The sequence below is a fragment of the Pipistrellus hanaki genome (genome assembly GCF_964339955.1).
Source record: "Pipistrellus hanaki genome assembly, chromosome: 5".
NCBI classification, from domain to species: domain Eukaryota; kingdom Metazoa; phylum Chordata; class Mammalia; order Chiroptera; family Vespertilionidae; genus Pipistrellus; species Pipistrellus hanaki.
Genome location: NC_140507.1, coordinates 84,672,283 through 84,697,503, shown reverse-complemented (window position 1 = coordinate 84,697,503; position 25,221 = coordinate 84,672,283). Strand labels below are relative to the sequence as shown.

At 63.7% G+C, this 25,221-nt stretch overlaps 2 protein-coding genes and 1 long non-coding RNA gene across 3 annotated transcripts; 1 reads left to right on the top strand and 2 right to left on the bottom strand.

Moving 5' to 3' along the window:
* Window positions 1-277: 277 nt before the first annotated feature.
* On the bottom strand, window positions 278-3,845 carry LOC311622943 (uncharacterized protein C8orf58). The gene is made up of 6 exons (XM_084884464.1): window positions 3,327-3,845; window positions 2,875-3,015; window positions 2,616-2,727; window positions 2,378-2,490; window positions 2,061-2,164; window positions 278-1,186 (listed from the first exon to the last, which is right to left on the bottom strand). The coding sequence occupies exons 1-6, from the start codon at window positions 3,648-3,650 to the stop codon at window positions 1,087-1,089; spliced, it is 894 nt and encodes a 297-aa protein (XP_084740590.1). The 5' UTR covers window positions 3,651-3,845; the 3' UTR covers window positions 278-1,086.
* Window positions 3,846-4,004: 159 nt separating this feature from the next.
* On the top strand, window positions 4,005-8,958 carry LOC311622948. The gene is made up of 3 exons (XR_014795070.1): window positions 4,005-4,054; window positions 5,994-6,103; window positions 8,162-8,958. It is a non-coding gene; the product is annotated as an uncharacterized lncRNA (long non-coding RNA).
* A 127-nt stretch (window positions 8,959-9,085) lies between these two features.
* On the bottom strand, window positions 9,086-21,870 carry PDLIM2 (PDZ and LIM domain 2). The gene is made up of 10 exons (XM_084884459.1): window positions 21,575-21,870; window positions 20,126-20,220; window positions 19,334-19,485; window positions 17,211-17,280; window positions 16,947-17,101; window positions 16,713-16,791; window positions 13,029-13,111; window positions 12,629-12,774; window positions 10,860-10,977; window positions 9,086-9,627 (listed from the first exon to the last, which is right to left on the bottom strand). The coding sequence occupies exons 2-10, from the start codon at window positions 20,216-20,218 to the stop codon at window positions 9,450-9,452; spliced, it is 1,074 nt and encodes a 357-aa protein (XP_084740585.1). The 5' UTR covers window positions 20,219-20,220; window positions 21,575-21,870; the 3' UTR covers window positions 9,086-9,449.
* Window positions 21,871-25,221: the final 3,351 nt, after the last annotated feature.

The window sequence follows — 25,221 nt, the reverse complement described above, 5'->3', positions numbered from 1 at the left end:
ATTTACAGACATTCTCATTGGACTTTATCTTTAGTCCTCACAACAATGCCGGGGGTAATTAAGACAGGAATTAGTGCCATCATTCTCAGATATGAAACCTGAGGCTTCAATGAAATGACTTGCTCATGATCTTGCGGCTAATCAATGGTCATTTTAGTCCACATTACAATTCCAGCCCCCACCCTTGTCCCCTGATCCTCCCATCATCCCTCCAGTCTATCCACTCTCCAGCACCCATACCCTCCCCTTCCATATTCATGAAACATTCACAAAGCTCTTTGAGACAGTTTAATCTAATTTTATCCTCAAAACAAGCCTGTGAGGTAGGTAGGTCAAGCGTCTTTATACCATTTGGGAGATTAAGTGGGAAGCTATGGCTCAGACAAGTTAAGGGATTTTGTGAAGATGTAAAAGCTAGTGTGGGCCTCTGGTTTCAGCTCTGAGATGTAAAGGCTAATAGGAAGCAAAACACCTAACAAAGCGTACTCTGCTATTCCCCGTTTTCCCTAACCCTCTCATTCCTGGTGCAGTCTTCAGGAGCTCTGCTCTAGGGGCAAGACTTAAAGCAAAGACACGCATCTGGTCCTGGGGCTTCCAAGACAGGTATGCGGAGCAAGGCAGGACTCCAGGAGCAGTAACCGTCCGCTGAGGAATGAAGGTCAGTTCCATCCTTCCGCAGTTACCCCACAGAAGACCAGCCTTTTGAGTGTGTGATTCAGGAGAGATGGTTGAATCCAATCAGTTCACAACAGAGATACGTGTGTATCTCTACGTGTGTATCGTTGTCCTGTTGCACACATACACATCTGCAACACCTGGACCCCAACAGGTCACCATGCCAAAAGCGCTCCCTGGGTGCCTCATAAATTAGTTCAGGGGTTTCTGGCAGCCAGAAGGGCGCCCGGGAGCTGCCACACCTCGGGGTCTCCCAGGGAACCAGGGCTCCTCTGCCGAGCTGCTCAGAGGAGAAACACGCGAGCATCGGCAGCTTTTCCTGGCAGTGCCCAAAAACAGCAATGGGGCCAAAGGCAAAGAAGACTTCACTGCACACCCTCCGACAGTGTCATGTCCCTGCACCAGGAGGTCTCAGGAGAAAGAAAGGTTTTTTGCTCGTTGCTTCTTCACCACTAACGATGGCATAAAGGTCTTCCTGAGGGGACGACATGGAAGGTCCCTTGACTCAACTCTGTGAAAAAGGAAAGGAGGCCTTGGATTAGGAGAAGGAAGCAAAGGTAACAATGGCCCAGGGTGGATCAGCACTGTGTATCTGCTGTGGGGAGCTGGGGATGATAACTGACACACACACACACACACACACACACACACACACAAACACGCACACTAGCAAACATGAAAAGGTGACCTAAGTTTTAGCTTTGGGCATTAAGGACTTGCTGAGATGGCCTAAGGCAGTGATGGGCAAACTCATTAGTCAACAGAGCCAAATGTCAACAGTACAACGATTGAAATTTCTTTTGAGAGCCGAAAACAGATTTCTGAGCATGGGCCACGAACTTTCAATTGCACTGTACGTGCACGCCCACACGTGGTATTTTATGGAAGAGCCACACTCATGGGGCCAAAGAGCCGCATGTGACTCGAGAGCCACATGAGGCTCTTTGGCCCCTTGAGTGTGGCTCTTTCACAAAATACCACAGCCTGGGCGAGTCTATTTTGAAGAAGTGGCATTAGAAGAAGTTTACGTTTAAAAAAATTTGGCTCTCAAAAGAAATTTCCATCGTTGTCCTGTTGATATTTGGCTCTGTTGGCTAATGAGTTTGCCGCCCACTGCCCTAAGGAGATCCCCCATACTCTGGTACTGGCTCTGCCACTGATTCATCATGTGGCCTCAGGAAAGCAATCCCCTCCCCTGCCTCAGCCCAGCCTCCTCATCTGTCAATGGGGAGTTTAAACCACTTCCTGTTTTTCCAGCACCCTCTCCAAGACCGTCTATGTCACTCAGCTGTCAAAGGGACAAAGAGAACTATTTGCACAATCTCTCATCCTGGTTCATCGGGCTCCTCCCTCTGCCTTAAGCTGGGCTGGGCCACGGTACTCACCTGGAAGCAGGGCCACGAGGAGGGGCGGGAGGCTCAGGGTGTTGAGGGCTCTTCCAGCGAATCCGATTGAGAAGGACCTTGATCTTGTTCCAGTGGGAGAGATCCTGCTGAGCAGACAAAGCGGGGGTCACCACAGAGCCCCACCCCATAACATACGCGATACTACCAGAGGCAGCTGTCACCGCAGTCAGGAGAAGTCCCCTGCTCCAAACAGGAGCCCCCTCCTTTTCCCAGAGTTCCTGGCCTTCAGGGTACCCACACAAGCCCACCACCCCCACCTCCACCTGCCACCTGCCCCACACATACCCATCACCTACCCTGTGACTCTGGGAGGGCTGAAAGGTGTGAGCTGGTTCTGCCGGGACTCTGGACAGCCTGAAAGGGTTGGCACTGGGCACCCCTACCACTGGGAGTGAAGCTCTTCCTTCGCCTTCGGAGAGAGAATCAAGTTGCCCAGGGCCAGGACCAGGAACACACCCATCCAGCCCAGGGCTCGGGGGTCTGCCTGGGGCCCTGGGCAGGCAGAGCACAGAGGGAGACACAGTTGCCCCATACCTGTCTCCGGAGCCTGGCTGTGCAGCTCCCATGACCCCCGCACCTCACTGCCTGGGGCATGAGAGGGTGGAGGTGAAGGGGCCACAGTCAACTCCTCCTCCTCCACGGGGCCCTGCGAACAGGAGAGAAGGGCAGTCAGAGCCTGAGCAGAGTCTGAGGCCCTTCTGAAAGAAGCCCTGGTGCCAGGGGTCCCACCTCTCATGTGCCTCCCCCACTCATGTGCCCGCCCAACTGCCTGACCACCAGGCGGCTCGCTCACCCCAGGGGGCCTCTGGGTTTGCAGCTGCAGGTGGAGCTGCTGCAGCCTCGCCATCTGCTCCAGCACCAGGCACAGGTGCTCCAGGTAGCGAAGACCCTGTCCGGGAGGGCAGGCCCCGGCTTCGGGCCCCATGCCCCTCACCTGCAGGGCAGAGTAAGGGAGGGGAGACTTGGACTCAGACAGACTCCCACCCGTGGCAGCCATCAGATGGGAGCAGAACAGGCAGGGAAAGGAGGATCATGCACCCAACTGGCCTCCCAATGCCCAGCCAGCCAGGGTTCCAGGCTAACCTCATACCTGGCCACCTCCACACAGTGAAACAACCCATCATTAGGGACAGAAATGCCCCACCCCGAGAGAGCTCCGGGGAGAACAAATGGGGAGCCCCAGCTGCTCCCTGTGAATGGGCCATCTCTATCCCCTCTCCATCCAGCCTGGGAGTCGGCACTCACCACCTCTGCTTCTTCCAGGCCTGCCTCCAGGTCAGTGTCTGCCGTGGTGGCCCCCTGGTCCCTTGCTCCAAAAGGGGGCACGTCATACTCAGGCCTCGTAGGCGGCAGGGAGCGGCGGTGATGTACCAAGCTGGTAGGGGAAGCCGGGAGCCGGCCGGACCGCTCCAGCACCCGCTCTAGCTTCTGGCTGGCCAGCAGCCGGCCCGGGTGGGCAGAAGGCTCCATGGGCAGGGCCGGGGGCTCAGGGCTCCCCACAGGCTCCACGTCCAGGGAGTCCTGGGACAGGCGTGGAGAGGTGGCCAGGGAGCTGTCCCCCACGGCCATCTCCACTCCGGAGCCCAGGAAGGCCAGTTTGAGGAGTGGCACCTGCCTCCGGAGACCTTTCAGCTCGCCATCCCCTTCCCGGGAGTCCAACGATGCCTCTCCGCCGGCGTCCGGGATCCGTCTGTAGGAGCTGGTGACTCCAGGCACTGCACACCCTCGCGCCAGCCTCTCGCCAGCCCCATCAGCGAGGAGAGTGAATCCGGCCGGGCAGGCTGCCCCGCCCCCGGCATTCCAGGCGCCGAGAGCATTCCGCGGGGAGGCGCGGCCTGGGCCACAGGTGAGGGGCGGGGCCTGCCCGACCGCAGCCCCGCCCCGCTCCGACCACGCCCTGCTCCCTCTCAAGCCCCGCCCACCCCGCCAGCCAGGCCGGGGACACCCTCAGCGGCCCGCCTGCCGCACGAACGGTTCGTGGTCACCCCAGGGCAGGCCCGTGCGCTGGGCTGTGGGAAAGGGTCTCCTCTCACCAGCCCCTGGGATGGCCTGTCTTCCTCCCGGGGCCCTTGCTCTCCCGGCCTCCTCTGCCTAGGACCTCCAAGCCCTAAGCCGGGAGCTGAAGCCTCGCCCACTGCTCCCCGAGCGGGGTGGTGGGGGCGATATGGCTGTGCACCCGCTCGGGGCGAGGGGAGGTGCGCAAAGCCCGAAGCCTGGGCTGCAGACTGGCCCCAGGCGGCTGCTGAGCTCTCCTGGAGCTCGGGGTACAGGGGGTACGGGGGCGGGGGAGGGGGGTGATTAATAGCCACCACCACTTGGGGCTTCCGTTCCTAGTAAGTGAGAAGGTGAGGACTCTGTGGAGAGTTGAAAAGAAAAGGCTTAAACAGAAGAAAGGAAACGGGGGGCGGGGGGGAGGCAGGAGGAGAGGTCGCTTTGTCACCCACTGCCACCTGGATGCCCAATGGCACTGAGATGCAGAAAGTGAGACTGGCGGACGCTGCACATCCCCCAAGCAGCCCCGCGGGGGCGGTGCCAAGCGATGCCCCGGGGCCCGGACAGGGAGAGGGCCACCAAGTCCCCCCTCGCCCCCCGCGGCGGCTGTGGGAAGGGGCGCCGCCGCAGAGGGGCTTCAGGGCCGGGGCCAGCGGAGCGGGACCAGCGCGGGAACCGAGGGGCGGGGCGCGGAGCGGGCGGGGCGGACGCCTTCCGGGGGGCGAGGTCGCGCCCGGGGCGGTGGTCGTGCGGGGTGGGGAGGGGCGCAGCCGGGGCTCCGGGGTGGCATCGGCGCTAGGGCGGGAGGCTCTGGCCGCCTGGGGTGGCGACTCCCTCCGGCCGCCGCCGAGCTCCACGGGCGGCTTCGCTGGAGCGTCCCGACCCGGTGGGCGCGGCCCCCGGACACTCCCCGAGCGCGGAGAGGCGGGGCGAGGCGGAGGAGGGGCGCAGGTGTGAGGAGCGCGGGGCGCGGCTGGGGAGGGGCGCAGGTGGCGGGGCGCAGGTGTGCGGGGGGGCGGCTGGGGAGGGGCGCAGGTGTGCGGGGAGGGCGGGGCGGGCGGTTCCAGGGCTGGCGGCGTGCGGGGAGGACCCTGGCCCGCTGTCCTTCCCCGGGGCAGCCCCGTGCTCCCGCCCCGGCCCGGAGGGAGCCCCCGCAGGGGTCCGTCTGAGTCGTGGCGCTGGGTCACTCCGTGTCCCAGGCCCCCGCGGAGCCGCCTTCCTGCCGCCCAAACGCAGCGGGCGGCGGGGCCGGGCCGGAGCGCGGGAGGAAGTGGAGCCCGTGCCGGCCGGAGGGCCCCGCTCACAACAGTGTGTCTGGGGCAATGACACCGCCATGGGAACCTGACGGGATCAGATGGGGGAAATGCCGTCTGCCCGGAGGGAATCCCTCTCCTTCAGCTGCAGAGCTCCTGGTCCCACCCCCTTCCTCACCAGGGACCCTAGAGCTGGGACTTCAGGCCTGGGGACCCAGGGAGCCGGGGAGACTGGCGAGCCGCCTGGGGGCGGTGCTCTCCAGTCCCCACCCCAGCCCTCTTTTGCCCCCTGGATGCAACACTGTCACCCCACCACCCTCAGGGGCTGGGAGCCCAGGCGGCCGCCGAAGGGAGGCAGCCTGTGACCAGTGGGTGGTGGCCTCCGAGGACACCTGTCCCCCTGAGGACGGTGACCTGGCTGCGGGAATCCCAGCAGGCCCCAGCCCCCTGGAAGCAGGGGAGGAAGCCGGTGGACGGACAGCAGATGGCAAGCCTGCACCTGAGCCTCTAGGGCGCCTGGAGGAGGTGGCTGCTCCCTGGGACGGAGATGTCTGCCCACCTCTTCTGCTCCTTGCTCCTTCCACCCTTTCTCAAACACCCTGTGCAGAAGCCTTCATCAGGGAACCCCTCTGGCCCTATCCTCACCCCACTCCTCTTTCTCACACAGAGGGAAACAGCCCACTGGGCCTGGTGGGAGCTGCTGTATGCAAATCACACAGCACCTGTGGCCCCAAGCCCCAGCCTTACCAGCCCCCGGACTGTCCTCCGGGGTAGGAGGTAGGAGGGCTGGCTAGTCAGGCAGGTGGCTTCCTCCCTCCAACGGGAGAGGGTGGGAGGGGAGGAGGGAGACTTTGCCAGAGCTCACCCTGAACGTGGAGGAAGTGGGGCCAAATTCCAAGCAGCGGTCTCCCCGGTGACTCGAGGGCAGGAATGTGTCTGGAACAGGGAGCCAGCCAGCTGGAATGCGAGGTCTCAGCACAAGGCTTTGTGTGGCCTCGAAAGAACATGCCCCCACATACAACGTACACTCCGCTCCAGACCATGCCGATATGCCATGCCCTCACGGTGCTCATGATGATCGGGATACCTTGGAGGGGGCCGGGGGGAGTTTATACACATCCCTCCCATCTGCCTTCTGCTACCCTGACTGGCAGCCCCGTGCCCCCACAGTCTCTCCTTCACCCTGACCTCTAGGAGGAGACTCCTCTCCCTGTGAGGGATGCTTAAAGGCAGGGGAGGGGCAGACAGCCCACCTGAGGGGTGAGCAGCTATGTTGGCTGAGACAGGTGGTAGCCAAGACAGGTGGTGGCCAGAGCAGCCACCCCTCAGGCTGAGGCCAGGGGCCTGTAACTGCCCCTCCACCTCCATGGACGCTCAGCACTGAGCTAGGCCCTGAGGGACTGCGGGCAAAGCTAAGTGCCTGGAGGCAGCTCCTGCCACGCGAGAGATGGTGGGGAGCCGTGGTGACCTCTGTGGCCTGGAAGGCTGCCTCTGATGATGGAAGGGCAAGACCCCCCCCCCCCCCCGCCCCACCCCACCCCACCCCTGGACAAACCAGAAACCGGGAGTCTGCCCCAGGTTCCTTCCCTGGCTCTCTCCCTTTACCAGCTAGGAGCCCTTCCACCACTCATCCCCCCGGTCCCAGCTTCTTCACCCATAGAGGAGGATGATAACAGTACCACCCAACTGGGAGGGCTGGAGTTCAAGCACTGAACACCTCCTGGCCCTTGAGAACCATGTAGCTGTGGGACTTGGGGAAAGTCAACATCACGTTCTCATCTCCCACTGAAGGGGGCTGTGTTCCATACTTTCCCAGGCCGCTTCTAGCTCCTCCAATCTGTCATCATTTCTAAAGTTATTCCCCCAAACGCAGAAAAACCCAAGGCACCAAACCAACTGCTGTTGCATAATCGGGTGGTCTCCCCGGCCTCCTCTGCTGACACATGGGTTCGGCGAGTCACTCCATCTCCCAAAGATGTTTTCTCCCAGGCTCAGGCTGGCTGTGTGGCTGCAGAGAGTTCTGGAACTGCAACCCTCCAGCCCCTGGAAGGAGGGCTGGCGGCCACAGCTAAAGAGGTAGACTTTGGCTGGAACCCATCCAGCCCTTAAAGGCTTTCGGCCACTCCCAGGCATGCCCACGTGCCAGGGTCTCCTCTCCTGCGAACTCCGCGGGCCCAGCACGGGCTGCTACAGGCAAGGACCTCACCACATTCCTACTGCAGCCCACCTGTTTCAACTTGCTTTACATTTGCAGGGTTCCAAGGGCCTCAGGGTGAAGTGTAAACCATTTCTCCTGGCACTCAAGGTTCCTGTCTCCCTTTGCAGTCTTACCCAGCATCCCCTTCAGCCACTGCCCTAAACGGAACATCCCCCTGGCATGCACCCCCATCACTCGGCATTTCTCTCCTCCACCGGTCCAAGTCCTGGCCATCCTTCCTGCACCCGAACAGCCCCTGCTCTGCACTCACAGGAGCCCCTGTGGGTTCTACATTAGCTCTTAAGCGCTTGTCGTCACGCAGCATTATTTCATTCATGCCGCTCAGTTGCTGCCACTTGGCGGTTACCTTCAGGAAAGCAGGAAAAGTGCTACATCTTTCTATAGTCCCACTTGGCCAGAACCCAAGTATTTCCCAGAGGGGTGAATTCCCCTTCTGTGAGTCTTCCCCCTGCCATGGGCTACACCGGACACTAGGTGGCGCCCCGGCGGGGGTCCCATTTCAGACCAGACCTGCTCCTGGGCCCCAGAAAGAAAGCCTTGATCTTTCCTGTGAATATCGAGGCAGCGATCAGGTAAAAGTTGAGACAATTCTATCAAGGTGTAAATTATATCAACAGGTGCCTGAGGAGGCAACACAGTCTCTGCCAAGATTCCTTCCCCAAAGCGCCAGATGGCACGCAGCACGCTCTGAAGCCCAGCTTTGATCTTTCCGGTGAGAATAGAGCGGAGGCTGCGCCCATCCCTCCGGCTGGACGGGGGCAGGTGAGTCTGACGCAGCCAGCAGCACCCGCGTGCCTCTCCGAAATGTCCTCTGGGGTCAGAACAAGATGGAGGGGGCGGGTTGTCGACCAAGCCAAAAACCTGGCAGGGACCCCTGTCCCCGCCCCAGACATGCTGGCACTGGCCGTGCACTTTACATGCACTCCCAGGGAAAGGGGGGGGGGGGGGCAGGCCAGCCCCGGCTTGGAGGTGCGGCCCTTGGAGGGTGGTGGTCCCTCAGGATGAGGCTCTGCTGGGGTGTCCCCTCCAGGCAAGGCTACCCTGCAGCCTCGTCCCCAAGTGGTTCTGGTGATTCTCTCTCCGATGGCTGCGGACAGCCTCAGAGGATGCAGGAGGCACTTTGGACCGTGCCCCTCTCTGCCCACCCTCTGGGTGGGTCAGCAGGACTGGCAGCCTCCACAGCAAAGGGCACAGAGAGCACCAGCCCGGCCAGTGGTGGCCGAGCAGGGGAGGCACAGAATGGGCCTGGCAGAATGGGGCTGGGGCTGCCTCCTGTGCCTCTGCTGCCCACCCCCCAGCATCCCCTCCCCTCCCCAGGCTCCCAGGGAGAACCCCACTCCTGTAAACCAGCAGGGATCATCCGGTAAAACAGGCATCTTTACACAGGGGTCCAGGAAGAGCAGGAACCCCAGCTTCATCAGCTGTAGGACAAGGGGTGGAGGGAGGGGAATATGTGAATAAAGCCCCTCCTCCCAGCGGGAGGGAGAAGCCAGGGAGGAGGGTACAGGAAGGAGGGGCAGCCCCTTGATTTCGTCCCCGTGTATGTATATATATTTATTGAGCTCCCGTGTCAGAAACTTTGCACCGTGAATACCTCTAGCCTGTGGCCCCCCCTTCTCCTAGGTACTGATCCCCACGGCCCCGCCTGCCTGACCCCTGCTGCTCCGTGCTGGCTGATGCAATGTCCGCCGCGGAGACTGATGCAGAGGCGCCCAGCAGGGGGGAGCGAGGCTATCTAGCAGAAGCCTGGGAGGATGAGACAGGCCAGCCTCCGGCCTCACCCAGTGAGGAGGAAGGGGCCTGTCGCCCACCATCGCCCTTCCGTGCCAACTGGCTATGGGCATGGCCCTGGCGCGGAGGGGCCCGCGGAGTCCTGGGCAGGCGGAGCGCGCAGCCGGCCGGCGCTCAGGCCTGGGAGGCGAGGGCTTTGGGCGCCGAGTACCGCTGGCGGGCATGCTTCTCGCAGTACAGCTCGTCCCCCACCCAGAAGTGCCCGCGCATCTTCAGGTTCAGCCCGCAGTCCGCGCAGGTGTAGCAGCCGGGGTGGCGGTACCGCCCCTCCTGGATGCGCACCGCCTGGTTCCTGTGGGGGTGTGGGGAGGGGGGTCGGAAAGCCAGGTGTTAGCCGGGGGCGGATGGAGGGCCGGAAACCGGAGCACCCGGCGTGATGCTCCCCAGAGCCCAGAGGCGGGACCTGGGAAGTTCCCCAAGTCTCAGAGACTTGACCCCCCACGCCTGCCCTCAGGAATCTCACGTCAACAGCCCCCAGCCCCAAAACTCTAATAATAATAATAATAATAATAATAATAATAATAATAATAATGATAGCCGAAACCGGTTTGGCTCAGTGGATAGAGCGTCGGCCTGCAGACTGAAAGGTCTCAGAGTTCGATTCTGGTCAAGGGCATGTACCTTGGTTGTGGGCACATCCCCGGTAGGGGGTGTGCAGGAGGCAGCTGGTCCATGTTTCTCTCTCGTTGACGTTTCTAACTCTCTATCCCTCTCCCTTCCTCTCTGTAAAAAATAAATAAAATATATTTTTAAAAAATAATAATGATGATAAAAGTCACTCCTCCCCCACAAAAGGCAGGTAAACGCCACCCTGAATCGCCTGGGTTGCTAACGGAGCAGTGGTTCCCAGTGTGTGGTCCCCGGTGCCAGGCTGGGACAGGCTGGCTGGCAGGCGCTGGGGCCAGGGCCCTGCTGAAGAGGACGTTAAGGTGCGGGCCCAGCAGTGTTGCCACAAGCCCGGGGCCCGGGCAGCTCCCTGGCCCGGGCACAGCCCCCGTCAGTGCCGCTGGGCTCTCCCGTGCTGCAGATGGAGCACCGCGGCCCAGGGAGCGGACGGGACCCGCCCAGTGAGGCATCTGCCCTCCGAGCTGTGCGTGGAACCACTTTTTCCGGGGGAGCCTTCCCGCGGTTTTCCGGAGACTGTGGCTGCACGGTCGTGCCACCCAGTGAGAAAAACGAACGTGCCTCTGGAAAACTCGTCCTGTTCCAACGGCGGTACAGGAGGGGAAGAGCAAGATCTCCCAGGAGGAGGCTCCGCGCCCAGAGGCAGATCCCCAGGGGCGGGAAGATCGGGGAGATAACCAGTAGCACGTCATCCTCCACCTTCGAGGGAGGAAATCCGGGAGGAGCCGGAACTGCGGGACAAAGCCAGCCGGGCCTCCAGCGAAGGCTGATAATGACCATGGAATGGCTGATGGCTCCACTTGTCACCCAGCCCTCCAGGGCCCCTCCGGTGGCTCTCTGCAGCCCCGCTGGGAAGCACCCTGTGTCCTGCGCCCCCCCCTCCCAGGCGGCCAGACTCACGCAATGCTGCTGCTGCACTTCTCACACGTGTGGAGCTTGGGCGGGGTGGCCGGGGCCCTGGGGGTGGGCAGGGAGGACTGGGGGCTCAGGGAGCTGGGCAGGAAGGCAGGTGTGCCACCTGGAGGGGGAGGGCAGACAGACACATCAGAGCAGGCTGTGTTTACGCGCAGGCTGCCTGCTCCAACACGCTCTCCCAGGCGGGCCGGCCGCCCGGGTGGCACCGGGCTGAGCGTGGGGCGAGCGTGGGGCGTGGAGGGAGGAAGTGATCCTGCAAGATCCTTGGCCGAGGCTGGGCGAGTGCAGGAAGCACACCGGGGGCTGTCTGCCCAAGCTCGGGAGCAAGCTGGGCGTGTCTGTGCAGCGTCTGACACAGCAGGCCCGGCAGATGGCTCCCTTCTGGGGCCCGGTCGGTGGTGATGATGTTCCTGGGCAGTAAAATGGGCAGTAACCTTTGTAGCTTTCAAAGGGCTCTTACGTGCATTATTGCCTCTGAACCTTGGACGACGCTCAGAGGAAGCACGGATGTCACCCGGAGGCAGGGACGGTCCCCATTTGCAGCTGATGCCACGGAGACTCCAGTATGATGTCACCACCCATCTGCACTGGCCTCACCCACTGCCTCTCCCTGGCCCCCTCCACCAGGGGTGCCCACCGAGGCCTCAGGGTCACAATGGACAACACTGGCTCCAGCCCTAACCGGTTTGGCTCAGTGGAAAAAGCCAGTGGAGAAAGCGTTGGTCTGCGGACTGAAGGGTCCCAGGTTCGATTCCGGTCAAGGGCATGTACCTTGGTTGCGGGCACATCCCCAGTAGGAGGTGTGCAGGAGGCAGCTGGTCCATGTTTCTCTCTCACTGATGTTTCTAACTCTCTATCCCTCTCCCTTCCTCTCTGTAAAAATTCAACAAAATATATTTAAAAAACACACACAACTGGCTCCAAACCTCCCCACCCCAGCCCCGCCTCTGTGAGCAGCCCTAGGAACCAGACATCAGAGCTGGGAACAGGCACCAGGTTTTCGTGATCCTGACACTCACATGCATCTCCTGACCGGCCCATCCCCATCTCTCCCCTGACGCAGGGCAGTGGTCCCTCCACAGCAGCCCCCGTTCCTGGGAGCTAGGCGGCCCCCCACAAACAGAGCTCCCCGTGGACAGACATGGGCCCTGACCACCTTTCCTCTCCACACTCCGCACAGGACCGGTCCCCAGGCGTGCAGTCAGCGTTCGGCAGAAAATGCTCCCTCCAGCCCATCAGGCACTGCCCGCGTTCATTATCTACCCGGCCCTCCTGGGTCAGGCCACCCCTAAGCCTGACATGGGAGGCCTCACAGCCAGGGCTTCCCAGCCAGGGCCCCTGCTGCCCGGCTGCTGCCCTCTGTCCTCTGCTCCCACAGCCAGCAGCTTCCGGCCGCCAGCCCCACATCCCACAGCTGAAGGCTGCTTGGTGAAGGCTTCCTCTTTCTTCAGGGACCACCTCGAATCCCTCTTCCTCCACGAAGCCCTCCCTGGAGACCCGCCACCCAGCTCTGCTGTTCCCTTGGCAGCTTCCTGACCCCAGCGGGACCTCGGAGGGCACCCTGGCCACCCCCAGACTGCAAGGTCTTTCAGTGCAGGATCCGTGGTCTCGGTGCCCGCCCCCGGTGAGCACTTAATTACTAGGCAATAAGATGTCCACCCAGGGCCCAGGGGTGTCCTGGGGCAGCTACTTCCCCTCCCAAACCACCGCCCTTCCCTACCCTTCCCCCGCCCCCCTCCCCCCCGGGGCCTCACCTTTCTCCTCGGCCTCCAGGACTTCCTGCAGGAACCTGAAGGAGCTGGACTGCCGGGGGACCGCCCGCCCCTCACGGTTCTCCTGCAGCATCTTGAAGACCTCTGAGTCCTCTCGCAGGGGGTGGCTTCCCCTCTCTGAATTCATACTGTGGGAGGGGAGCAGCCAGGAGTGAGGTCCGGTCTGGGTGTCAGGACGAGCATGGGGCAGGGAATGGGTGTCCCAGGGTGGGGGGGCGGGAAGGGAATGGGTGTCCCAGGGCGGGGGGGGGGGGGATTCTGGGGGCAGGAAGAAAGCTGCCTGGACATAGAGAGGTGGGGACCCCTCCATCCCTCTCTAGGAAGCCAGTCAGTCCCTTCTAGTCCTCCAAGATCCCACCCTCCCCCCAAGGCCCACTGGTACCTGAGTTGGGGGCTGGAGGGCCGGGGGCCGGGGGAAGGCGGCAGCACCCGCACCGCTGAGTCGCCAGCGCGGCCGAGGCCGGCCTGTGGGGAGGAGAGGCACCGGGGAGGAGTCAGCGCGGGAGCTCCGGCCAGCACACCCATCGCCGCCAAGGCCGCTGTTCCCAGGCCGGACACCAGAGGGCCCCCGCCCTGTCCCCTCCGTGGGAGCCCCTGTTCCTGCAGCCTGAGGGGAGGGAGGCAGCACCCGCTATGGAGGTGTGAGGGCGCTGCACGGGGAGGGGGGGGGGGGCAGGGGCAGAATAAAGATAGGGGTGACAGCTAGATTCAGACAAAATGCAAATTCCTCTGTTATCTCGGGCCATGTGTTTGGAAAGATGCTTCATGTTGGGGCCTGTCTCGCTGGCAGAAGCAGCAGAGAGCCAGCCGGCTGCCCCGGGGAAAAGGCAGCATAGAGGGGAGGAGGGGCGAGGCCAAGACCCTCTGAGTGGCAGGGCTGGAGCTGCACAAAGGACTCTCCCCACCGCACTGGTGCCCTTCTGGGGGCCAGGGTCCGGGCCCACCGCCTCTCCAGGCCGCCTGGGAGGTCTGGTCCCGCCCTGGCAGCCTGGGGAGCCAGGGGAGCTCTGGGCCCACAGCCCAGCCACAGTGCCCCCCCCCCCCAGTGTGCGCCGTCCACCTCGGGCCTTACACCTGCTCTCCACGCGGCACCTCCCCTCCACTCCGCTGTCCTGCTCCCTCCCGCCCGTCCCCATGCAGAGGAGAAGCTGAGGCCGCCAGGCAGCCCTGCCAGGGCACTGTTTCCTGAAAAGCTCAATCCCCTCCGTCTTAAAACTCCAAGTCAGGGATGAGCTGTGGGGCCGAGTGGAAAGCCTGCACGAGGTCCTAAGCTAAAGGGGGAATGTCAGAGTCTTGAGAAGACGGCCCCAAACCCTCCCCCTGCCTCTCCCACCAGCCGGCGTTCCTCTGCCCGCAGGCCTCTGGCCCGCAGGCGAGGACCCTGCGCTCAGAAGGGCAGCAGCTGGCACCGGAGGGAGGGCTGGGCGTCCACAGCCCCGACCCTGAGCGCCCAGCTGGTGCCGGGGGCGGACAGAGGACGGAGAGGAAGTGTCCTCAGGAATGACGTCCAGCACCAGCCAGTTACTCAGGAATGATGTCCCCTCTCACTGTCCCAGGCAGGCCGGCACATGCCCTGCCCGGGAGGGTGGGGGGTGGAGGGAAGAGGGGGGAGGGGGGAGGGGGGAGGGACACTGGCCAGTGCGAGGGAGGGCTGCAATCCGGCCCCCTGCTCCTTCGTGCCTAGTCCTCATGCCCGCCAGAGGGAGAGGTGCCGTCCTCACTTCGCCTCTGCTCACCAAGGCTTTTGCCTCCCGGAAGGGCGGAAGGAAGGGCACCCGCCAGTTTCCAGAAGGTCACCGTGAGGGCCGGTGTCAGCCTGCTCAGGAGCCGGCAGCAACGCCACCGCAGCCACAGCAGCCGGTGACCTCCACCCCTCCTCCCTCCTGGTGGCGAGGCCCCCAGCTCCCTCCCTCAGGGCCACCGCCTTCCTCTTCCCTCTTCCTGTCAGCGCAGGGCGGGCCACCTGTCTTCCCAGAGGCGACCGTTCCCCTCCGAGTCCAGCAAGCCCGCTCATCTGCCCCTCGGGAGCCGTGTGCGGCCAGCACCTCTCAAACGCGCTCCGGGTGACACGGGCTGTGGCTGAGGGAGTGGCGGGGAAGGAGGGCCACGGGTTTAGGAAGCTGATCGTGTCTCTCTCTCCCAGGACCTCAGTGCTTTCTTGAAGGTGCTACCGTGCACGGGGACACCCACAAGGGAGCTGAGGGCGTCAGGGAAGCCCGCACCATCTGATTCGTTTCACTTGTCCACCAGAACGCAAGCGTCGGTGGGTCAGGAGCTTCTGTTTTTTCCGCCCCTGCTTCCCCAGAGCCCAGAACCGTGCCTGACACAGGGCAGCTGCTCGGTAGGAATCTGCTGACTGAATGAATGACGGGGGCCTCGGGTCAGAGAGAGGAGGGGCGCTCCTTCAAAGTTACACAGTGGAGGTGGGACTCGCCTTCCTGCCACCTCTGCCTGCCACCAGCCCAGGCTCCTCCCTACATGACTGGGAGGTCCTCCAAGGGCTTTTTCCAACAGATGGGCGTCCCACCCCCTGCCTGTGCCTGACTCAGTAGGTCCAGGCTGGAGCCTGAGAATGTTCTCTTCTAACAAGTTCCAAGGTCCGGCCCCGCTGGTTTGAGAGCTACTCCTTGTGCCACCCAAATGCCCCGTTGGCCTGGGTCGAGAGCACCATGGGAAGGAGGCCAGGATGGGCCAGCGCTCTCCGGCCACGGCCTAGGACAGGGGTCGGCAAACTCATCAGTCCACAGAACCAAATACCAACAGGACAATCATTGAAATTTCTTGTGAGAGCCCAATTTTTTAAACTTAAACTTCTTCTAAGGCCACTTCTTCAAAATAGACTCGCCCAGGCCGTGGTATTTTGTGGAAGAGCCACACTCAAGGTGCCCAAGAGCTGCATGTGGCTCGAGAGCCGCAGTTTGCGGACCACGGGCCCAGGACAAGCTTGTCCCACTGCTCATCCGCTTCTAACCTAAACCCTATTGGTCCTACCGCCCGACCCTCCAGCAAAAGCCCCGACAAAGCCTTCCGAGGCCGCCCCAGTCCACACTCCTCTCCCGCTCCCAGAGGCTCCTGCTTTTCTAATTAAGACCATACTGTCTGGTGCTTAATTGTTCCAAAGCCGTTTCGCATGTTTGTCTTATCTCCACAGCGACATTCAAACTGTTGAAAGGAGGGCATCTCACGGGACACGCGGAGATGCCCACAGGCCTGGCGGGCCACTGGGCAGGCCCACAGCCCGTGGCCAGGGACCCCAATGCAGCCCCCAGAGGGCCCCTTCCTTCTCCAGAGCCCCCGGTCTCCAGTACCCTCCCCTAGCCACCCCCAAGGCTCTGCTTTCTGGAATGCAGATCACCCAGAGTCCGGATTCCAGCAGCTGGGCCTCATCCCCTTCACCCCCATGGCTGGACGTGCCCCCCCCCCCAGCTCTGCCCCCAGCAGCTGTGGCCCAGAGCAGTTGGCTGGCTCACTCCCTCACCTCTCCACCCGGCCCTTAGAGAGGAGAAATACCACCAAGGGGGGCTGGGCTGTCACTGGTGGACAGAGGGACCTTGGGGGGACCCCCCCCCCCCGGAAGGAAGGCAGGGCGGGGCCAAGTGCGACTTCAAGCAGAACCACAGTCCCATGGTGGTTCCCTGGGCTGGGCCCGAGGAAGAAGAAGGGGCTGGGGTGGCGGAGTGGGGGCAGGCACGGGGCTGGAATGGGGAGGAATGTGTCCGAGGGATGCAGCCAGAGCCAAAGGGAACCATCCCAACAACAGCAGCGAAACTATGTCAGTCCCAGCCCAAGAGAAACACTCAGGAAGGGAGGAAGCCGCGGGAGGCAGGGAGGCGGCAGCGAGGGGGCGGGAGATGGTGGGAGGCCACCTGGACCAGGGGGCAGGGCCGGGCAGCCAATGCGACCTGCCAGCAGAGAGGATGGCCTCCTGGCTCCGGAGAGGGGTGTGTCTGCTGCTGGGAGACAGAGGCCCGCTGCCCAGGTGGGACTGACCACCTGCAGCCCCAGGGGCACCAGTGACAACCAGTGGGCCTGGGAGCTCCCTGCCCCCCCTCCGCTGTACCCTCACCTGGCGGCTTCTGGGGTGTCCTCCATAGGAGGGGCGGTTGGCAGCAGTGAGTCCTGGGTTGTGTGCCAGGCTCTGGAAACTGAATGGGGAAATGCACAGTGTGTGTGTGCCAGGCCCTCTCCCCTCCAGACTGCCCCAGGGAAACGGGGTGCCCCAGTGGCCCCTGGACACAGCTACTGAGACAGAGAGGCCTGGCCGGGGCCTGGCAGCGGGATGCCCACCCCCTGCGCTCACCTTCGGCTGCTCGCCGCCACCTCTCCAGCGAGGGCCTGCGGGCTGGAGGGGGCCTGGGAGGAGGAGGGGCTGCCTGGCTGGGGGCTGAGGGAGGCTGGGCTGGAACAGGAGGACCGCAGGGAGGACTGGCCGTCAGCGTGTGTCCTCACGGAGCCCTGTGGAGACGGGGCTGTGAAGAGCGGTCTGCCCATCCCCCGGGCCCTGTCCCTCAGGCCTCCCCTCACTTCCGGGGGCTGGGGCTCCAGGCCGAAGGCACCATCCTACCTGGAAGCGCGTGGCCAGCACCTCCAGGGAGCTTTCCCCGTTGGCCTGCCCGGGAGAGGCGGCCCGGGACCTGCGGAGGACAGAGAGGGCAGTGTCACGGGGGTCCTGGAACCTGCTTAGCTGGGAGGGGCTGGAGATCGCAGCGGCCCCACACCAGGCTCTCGAGACGAGTAAAATGTCCAAGGCATTCATTCAGACAGTGGTTTGTCAACTTTCAACTGGGCCGAATTCAAAACCGGTAACTACTGTCATCACCCACCGTTGTTTCTTAAAGGGCAGTTCAGCACCAAAAAGTAGAAAGGAGTAATTTCAGCAAAAAAACTTCCATAAATTCAATGTTATTTTAAAAACAACTCCTCACACTATGCCTGTCTTTTTATTTGTTTATTTATTTATTTATTTATTTATTTATTTATTTATTTATTTTGGATTTTATCCAGACTTTGTCTCTGATCAATTTGCATCCATTTGCAGATCAATTTGCGGGGACATTGCTGATGTTATAAAAGCACCCTGTATCTTTGGCCTTGGAGAACCTGACACCAGAGAGAGAGAGAGTCGCCCAAAGCCCTAAGCCCAGCGGTGGCTGGGCCAGCTGCCCGCTGTCCCCAACCAGAGGCCTGTCCCTCCCAGCTCCGCATTGAGGACGCCTCTAAGAGCCCGTCCTGGTCCCCTCCACAGGCGCCTCCTCTGTAAGGCAGGGGTGGGGCTGCCCCCCTTCCTGGCAGGCAGGCAGCTGCAGGACCCGCAGACCGGCTCCCCAGCCAGTCCGCCTCAGCCCCCCAGCACTGTCCTCCAAAGCTCTTCCCTGTAGAGCCAGCCGCTGAGGGCTGAGGGCTGGCCGAGGAGAAGCGCCTGCCAGGACCCATCTCCACGGCACCATTCCTGCCGTCTGGCCACTTCCAGAGGGGTCAGCAGAAACCTCAGTCACTCACACCCCATCAGCCTCAGCCACAGCCTCCGGGGACAGTGGGGGGGGGGGGGGGGCGCGCGCGGTACGGCTGTGAGGCTGTGACGTCAGAGTGAGGGGAGCTGGGTTGAAGCTCTAGCCCAGAGCACTGCTTCCTGCCACAGGGCTCTGAGTGCCTGAAAGGTCATGGGGGGTGGGGAGGGGGGTGTTTACGGAGGATTAAGAGAGGGCTTTGGGGAGGGGTGGAGAAAAAGGGAACCTTGACCCCCTCCCCCCAATATGGAGCTGGAGGCCTGGGGGTACTCAGCCAGGCCCACCTCCCTGAGGAAGTGAGGGTGTCAGCAGCTCCCCGCCCCTCCCCCGCCCCACTCCCTCCGCAGCCTCTTGTAGATTTTGGTCCCCTTCCCAGATGCCAGGAGGTACTCCTCACCCTCCTCCTCCTTTGGTCCCACTCCTGCAACACTCTTAGGCCAGAGGAGCAAGGAGGAGTCACTGGAGGGGCTGGGGCTGCCCAGGGCATTGTGGGAGCCAGTTTCTACAGCCTGCGGGGCGGGAGGGCCAGGAGAGGGCATGGGGTCAGGGCCCAGGGGGAGCCTCGCAGGGCAGGGAGGAAGAACCTGACTCAGGTTCAAGGCCCTCCCGAAGGGCTCTCCTGGCTGGGGGAATCTCCCAGGATTCCTTTCCGGTGACTCACCACGATGCCCCACCTTGGGGAACCACCTGTCCCCCCCTTTCCCCAACCCAGGGCTGCAGGCTGCAAACCCCACTAGCCGGAAACCGGCCTTCACCAGCGAGGCCTTGAGAAGCAATGGAGGGAGGGCCAGAGGGGGTCTGGGGGGGCCATGGGAGGGGGAGTGAACCACCACACTCCTCCCCGCCCTCCCCCCAGCCCTACCTGAACAAAGGTCATGACCTCTTGGAGGCAGAGGCCCCAGAGGCCCAGCCTAAGGCACACCTTTCCCTCTCCAACCCACTTCATGCCCACGCCCCGTGGCCCACACACTTGGGAACCAGTCAAACCCGGGCATCCAGGTGGCTGATGCCAGCCTGCCCTACCTGTGGCTACACGCCCAGCCAGGCACAGGGACACCCCTCGGCCCACCCTGCCGCAGGCCTGCAGGCCAGGAGCCCGGGACCTTCTCACCGAGGAGCTGAAAGGGCAGGGCAGGGGCGGCGGCCCAGCGGGTGCTGGCGGCGGGAGGAGAATGCCTACCGGTCCAGCTGCAGCCGCAGGGGCGAGGGGCTCTGGCGGATCTTGCTCTGGGCCTCGGCGTGGAGCATGCCCTGTGCGTTCTCCCCGTTGATGGCCAGGATAATGTCGCCAGGCCGCAGGTCAGCGGCCTCGGCCTTGCCCCGCTCCGTTACCTGCAGGGGGTGAGGGGCGGGAGGCTGAGGGTCTCCTGCTCAGACGGGCAGGCATTTCCCTCTGTCCTGCCCCAGAAACACAGACGCCGGTTCAGACCAGGCTGACCTGTGTCCCCCTTTACGATCTCTCTCCCTGCCCTGGGGTATCTGCCCAGCTCATCAGCTAATGCCCCCCGAAGCCAGAGTGGCAGCCCCCTCTCTCCAAAGAGTATGGGATGACGGAATTTCAGAGCTGTGCTCCCAGACAGAGCCCGGCCAGTGCAAACCGAGACACGCTGGTGACTGCCCGCCGGCAGGCCAGCCCCCAGTGTGAATGCTGCCCGGCCCGGCCTGGGTCAAGGTGAAACTGCCAAGATCTGGGGGGCTCCAGTTCTCATCACCACCTGAAGGGGCCACCAGCAGGGATGGGGTTGGCAGCGAGCAGGCCCCTCGGCCCAGCTCCCTTTCACTCCCCAGAAGCCTGCTCCTGACCTGGCTACCACATCCCCATGGCAACAGGGTCCCGGTCCTCCCCGGACCAGCACCCCCGAAGCAGACCTCTGGTTCCAGAACAAAAAGAAAGGAAGGTGTCTGTGGGGCAAACAGAGCCCACGCCCCTGGGGATGGGGACCCCTCCTCGCCTCCCGGGGCCAGCCCTTACCTTGGTCACCATGATGGGCGTGTGGAAGTCCCTGCCCCCAGTGATCCGGAAGCCCCAGGGCGCCGGCCCCACAACGTCCACCGTCAGCACCATGCCTGAGGGAGAGGAGGGAGAGCGGGAGCCTGACCCTGGACCCCCAAGGACAGCAGGGGAGGGGGAGGAGAGAGGCAACAGGGAGGAGAGGAGGTGACAGGCCCAGGAGCAGCCAGTCAGGGCGGGGGGTGGGGGTGGAGGAAGTGACCAACTCCCTCCTCCCTCCCCCTCCAGTTGCACTTCCCCCCACCCTCGGGGGAAGCCCTGACTCCAGTTCCCCTTCACGGTGCTCAGCAGCGCAGCTCTGGGGAGGCGGGCGGCAGGGTGCCCGAGAGGGGTTTGCTGGGGAGCAAGCAGGTGGCAGGGGATGTGGGCATTTCCTCCTCTCCCCTCCCCCACACCCGGGCTCAGCCCCACGAGTGCTTCCTGTCCCCCAAACCCACAGCAGGTACTTCCTCCCGCTCTGGGGGAGGGCAGCGCTGAGGAACAGGGTGACAGCAGGGCGCGGGCGGCGCCCCCGGCGTGTCCCAGGTGAGGCCAGGGTCCTCAGCACCTCAGGCCACCTGCCCGCCCTTGGCAGTGTGGTCCAGCGAGGCAAGCCCGGGCTTCGCACCTCCCCCGGGGCCCCGTGCGCTCTGAACAGCCCCAAAGAAGGGCAAACTCAGCCGCCACGCTGGGCGCACCACGCCCTGCTGCTGGCCAGCAGGGTGAGCTGACGGATGCTGCTGCCTCTGAGGTAGGGCCCAGGCCTCCCATCCTCTGCCCGCTCCGCTGGGCAGGGGAGTGTCCTTGCAGACCGGGCTCTGGTAGGATTTCCGGAGCCTGTAGGTCTGGAGTCAGGAGCCAACCCAGGCAGAAAGCTGCAGCGCCAGCCTGGGCACCACCCTGCCCAGCACCCACCCTGGAGCGGCCCCTGGGGAGGCCCAGAGACGGCGAGGGCTGCCCAGATCTATCCACGGGCACCGGGGCCACCTCCCCGCCCTGGCCATGGGGGCAGCCTGCCCTCCTCCTGGCCTGTGGCTTCCTCCTCCCCCAGGCTGAGCTCCTGGCCCGCCCCAGGACAGAGGGACATGCACAGCCCAGGAGGCCGCCAGCGCGCCCCGATCCCCGGACCTTTGAGCCGGTCCGTGGACTCCGCGCCCGGCGCAGCCCGGAGGTGCCCAGCCCCAGCCCGTCCGCCCGGCGGCGCCCTCTGCGCCCTGAAACCCAAGTCCCCGGGCCCGGGGGCCGGAGGGCCAACGCCGGGGCCAGGAAGCCCAGCCAGCGGGGGGTAGGGGTGGTGGGGGGAGGGTGAAGGGGGCTGCGGAGAGGGGCTGGGGGCGCAGCAGCGGCCGGGCGGGGCGGGCGCAGAGCCCGGGAGAGCCGGATCCGGGGGCCGCGGGCCGGCGCAGGTGGGCGCTCCCCGGCCCCGCTCACCTGTCGGGCGGGGCGGCCGGTCCGGGAGGCGAGGGAGGGAGGGAGGGAGGGCGAGGAGACGCCGCGGCTCCCGCTGCCGCCGCCGCCGCCGCTGCCCGGCTCTGCGGAGAGCCGCCCGGGGCCCGGGACCTGCCTCCGCCCATGTGATCGGGGGCCGCCCCTGCCGCCGCCCCGGCCGGGAAGCCGCCTCCTCCGCGCAGCCCGGCCCGGCGCTGCCGCTGGTCCGCCCCGCGGGGGGCGGGGGGGTGGTGTCGGGGTGACTCTCCCTGGAGGGCGCTGAGAGGCTGCGGCTGCTCCCCGAGGGGCTGCCCCCCCCCCCCCAGCAGGAGGTTGTTCCGACCGCTGAGCCTCCCGGCCCTGCCCCGCCCCCTCCAGAGGGCCCGAGGGCCCGGGCGGGGAGGGCCGGCCAGTCCGTCTGCGGTCCGCCGGCCCTTCCGCCGCTGCGGGCTCCCACGCCCGCGCAGAGGCGGCCCGAACCCACAGCTCCGAGCGAGGGCCCCCGCCCCTTCCCACCCCCCACCACCCCAGGCCGGAGCCCGCGGGGGCAGCGGCGTCAAGCTGCGCGCTGGGGGCTTCCCGTCCGGGGAGGAGATGGAGACTCCGGACGGAGGGCACCCGCTCCCTCCTGGGCTGTGCCTGTCCCTCCGTCTTCTGGGCGGATGCCTCTTCCATGCCCACTGCCCTCGCTCTCTTGCTGTCCTGCCTGGCGCTGGCCAGCCCCCCATACCCCCATTGGCCCTCGCCCCCCACGCACCAGCCCTCTGCCGACCACCTGGAAGCCAGGCTCCAGCGATCAGGAGCGGACAGCCAAGGAGAGCCCCCCGGCACCAGCTCAGAACCATCTGGCCAATGGCTCCCCAGAGTCACACCTGGCAACCTCCCCCTGGGCCCTCAGGGCCCACCAGATGCTGGCTTCCTGCCCCCAGAGCTGACTCCATCTCCCCCCTCACCCCCCCACCCCACCCCACCCCCGCCCCGGAGGTCTCCACGTGGCACTTTCTCTGGCAGACAGGCTGGTCTGTTTTCAGGGAGGGGGCACACCTGTGGGCACAGCTGTAACTTGTCTGCCTCATGTCGTCATTCCCTCCCAGTTCCCTTTGCAAGGACTGCCCTCCCCCCCACCCCCCACGCCCTGGGTCTCTGGCCTTCTGCACACACAGCCCAGCTGCCTCCTGCCTGCTACCTCCCCAGTCCTTAGCCTCCCACAGCCAGTCCTCCCTGTGGGTCAGCCATGCTCCCACTAACTGCTCCCATGCCTAGTGAGGTGCGTGCTTGACCTGACGCACTTGTCCAATCCCCTGCCTCGGCCAGAAGTCCTGGGGAGCAGAAAGCCAGAGGGAGTGCCAACACAGCCTTGGGGTCACACAGACCTCACCTCAAACGCCAGGTCTGCCTCTAGCAGCTGTGTGACCTTGGGCCATTTCCTTTAGCTCCCCCAGGCCTCAAGTTTCCCCATCTGTAAAATGGGACAGTGCACAGTTGTACAGATTGCCCTCCCATATAAAGCTGTCTGCACACAGTCTCCTCCGAGGACAGACTGTTCCCTCCCCAGAGCCTAGCACAGCACTCATTCCCCCCCAGAGGGCATTGGATAAATATTTGAATTGGATGAATATTGTTTTGATGCTTGAACGGATTCACACCACACACCCCCCTCCCCAATCTGTCTTACACCTTTGGGTGCTCCTGCCTTTGCCGTGGACAGTCTCTAGACACATGGACAGGTTCGTCGGCAGGATCTCTGCTCTGAGGGTCCCGCATTCACAAAACTCAAGACGGAGTGGCAGGGCATGACCCCGGAACAGAAGCGAGTTCGGCTCTGCTCTAGGCACCTCTGTGCCTCTGGGCACCTCGCCCCTCTAACGGGAGCAGCGGCCCCAGGGGCCCGAGGTCCTTTCTGGCTCTGGCCCCTCAGGTCCCCCTCCCCGCTCAGGCCTCTGACCCTCTCCCACCCTCCCCCATCGGGCCAGATCATGGCACCCGAGTGGTCATCGTCCATCAGGATCTGTGGCAGGCAGCCAGGGGCCTGCGGTTGGTTCGCTGCCAAGGTTTCAGGTCCCCATCAGAGAGGGTGTGGATCTGGTTTCGGCCCCAGGTAAAGGCAGGCTCAACCCTGAACCTTACTTGAGGGCATCAGGGAACGCCAAGGAGCTGGGACGGGGATCAGGAACGAGCTAGTGGGATCCCAAAGAATGGTCATGTTTATGGGACAGGGGGGACCTGTCCACGGAGAAACAGACGGTGGTGAGGACTGGACTGGCCAGAGAGGCTGAGGGAGGACACACAGGTCTTGTTCTTCCAGCTGCTGTTGAACCACCCCTGGGCCCGGCCCCACCCAGGCTCAAGGAACCAGTCAGGGTCAGGCCACAGCCCTGTCACTCACGGGCCTCACCCACCTGCCTTGACTCAACGGGACCCATCACCACTCCCCACCCACCTAGGGTGGGGGCAGGGCACCGTAAGAGACAGGCCTGGGCCACAGGATTGCAGAAAGAATGTACAAGAGGCCCAGCCCCGGACCGCCCTGCACAAGTCCTTGACCTCGTATGTGACCTTCCTTCCCCACAGGCCTCTGGACAAGGAGTGCCCGGTTGACTTTGTGCACAGACGGCAACAGTCATGAACCTGACTTCAGCATTTTATAACGACGTGACCCAGACAACTGCCTCTCTTTCCTCCCGGGGTCAAAGCTGCCTGCTGGGACGCTCACAGCGGAGCGCGGGTGTGGAGCACCGCACGCCCTGCTCGGCTCCTGGCACGGCCAGGAGCCGTGCTTTCCTCCCTGGCAGGACAGCCGGGCCCAGACCGTACCACCACTGTCACCCCACAGGCACCACCACGCCCCGGGCCTCTGAAACCCTGGGTGAGAAGTCGCCCTGGCTAGCTGTGGCCCACCACTCCCAGCTCCCCACCAGGGACCGCTCAAAACCCCAAGCGGAGCCTAAAGAGGAAAGTAAACAGACACGCAGGGCTTTGGTGTGGGACCGAGCGCACAGAAGGAAAACATTAGGAGCAGAGCAGTTAGACGTGTCATCCAGTCCAGCAACCCCACGCTGGCTCCGGAATCAAAACAGCCTGCACACAAGGCCACATTCAGCTCCCATCTCTGGTTTCTCCCCACAATCAGGCCTCACCCTGGGCCCTGTGACGTCGGTGTTCTCTCTCCCTCTCTGCCCTGAGAGATAGTCATGCTGCTTTTCCAGCCTCCCCCGCACCCCCACGCACACACTCTCACATCCCACCTGATTCGGCACAGCTCACTGAAGAATGAATCCCCACCGTCACCGCCCAAAAGGAGTGCCAGGCAGGGTCCCCGTATCCACATTTATTTACATTCTCTTCCAGAGGGGACCTGAGGGTTTGGGGGGAGCTGAAGAGGCAGGAGGGCCTGGCCTCTGAGGTCCGACCTCTCTGGGCACTACAGTAGCAGGACAGGCCCAGGGCTTGGCAGCTTTTGGGAAGGGGGGGGGGGCTTCAGGTAAGACCTCTTGCCAGGCCCCGAATGCTAAAGAGGCCCTGTGCCCACCTCCCCCACCCCCCACTCTCAGGCCCAGATGGAAGCAGGAAGGCACAGGGGGCGGAGGGCCAGCTGGAGTGACGGGGGAGGGATCCCCTGCAGGCGGCCTTTGGTCTCTGGGAGGTTAGGA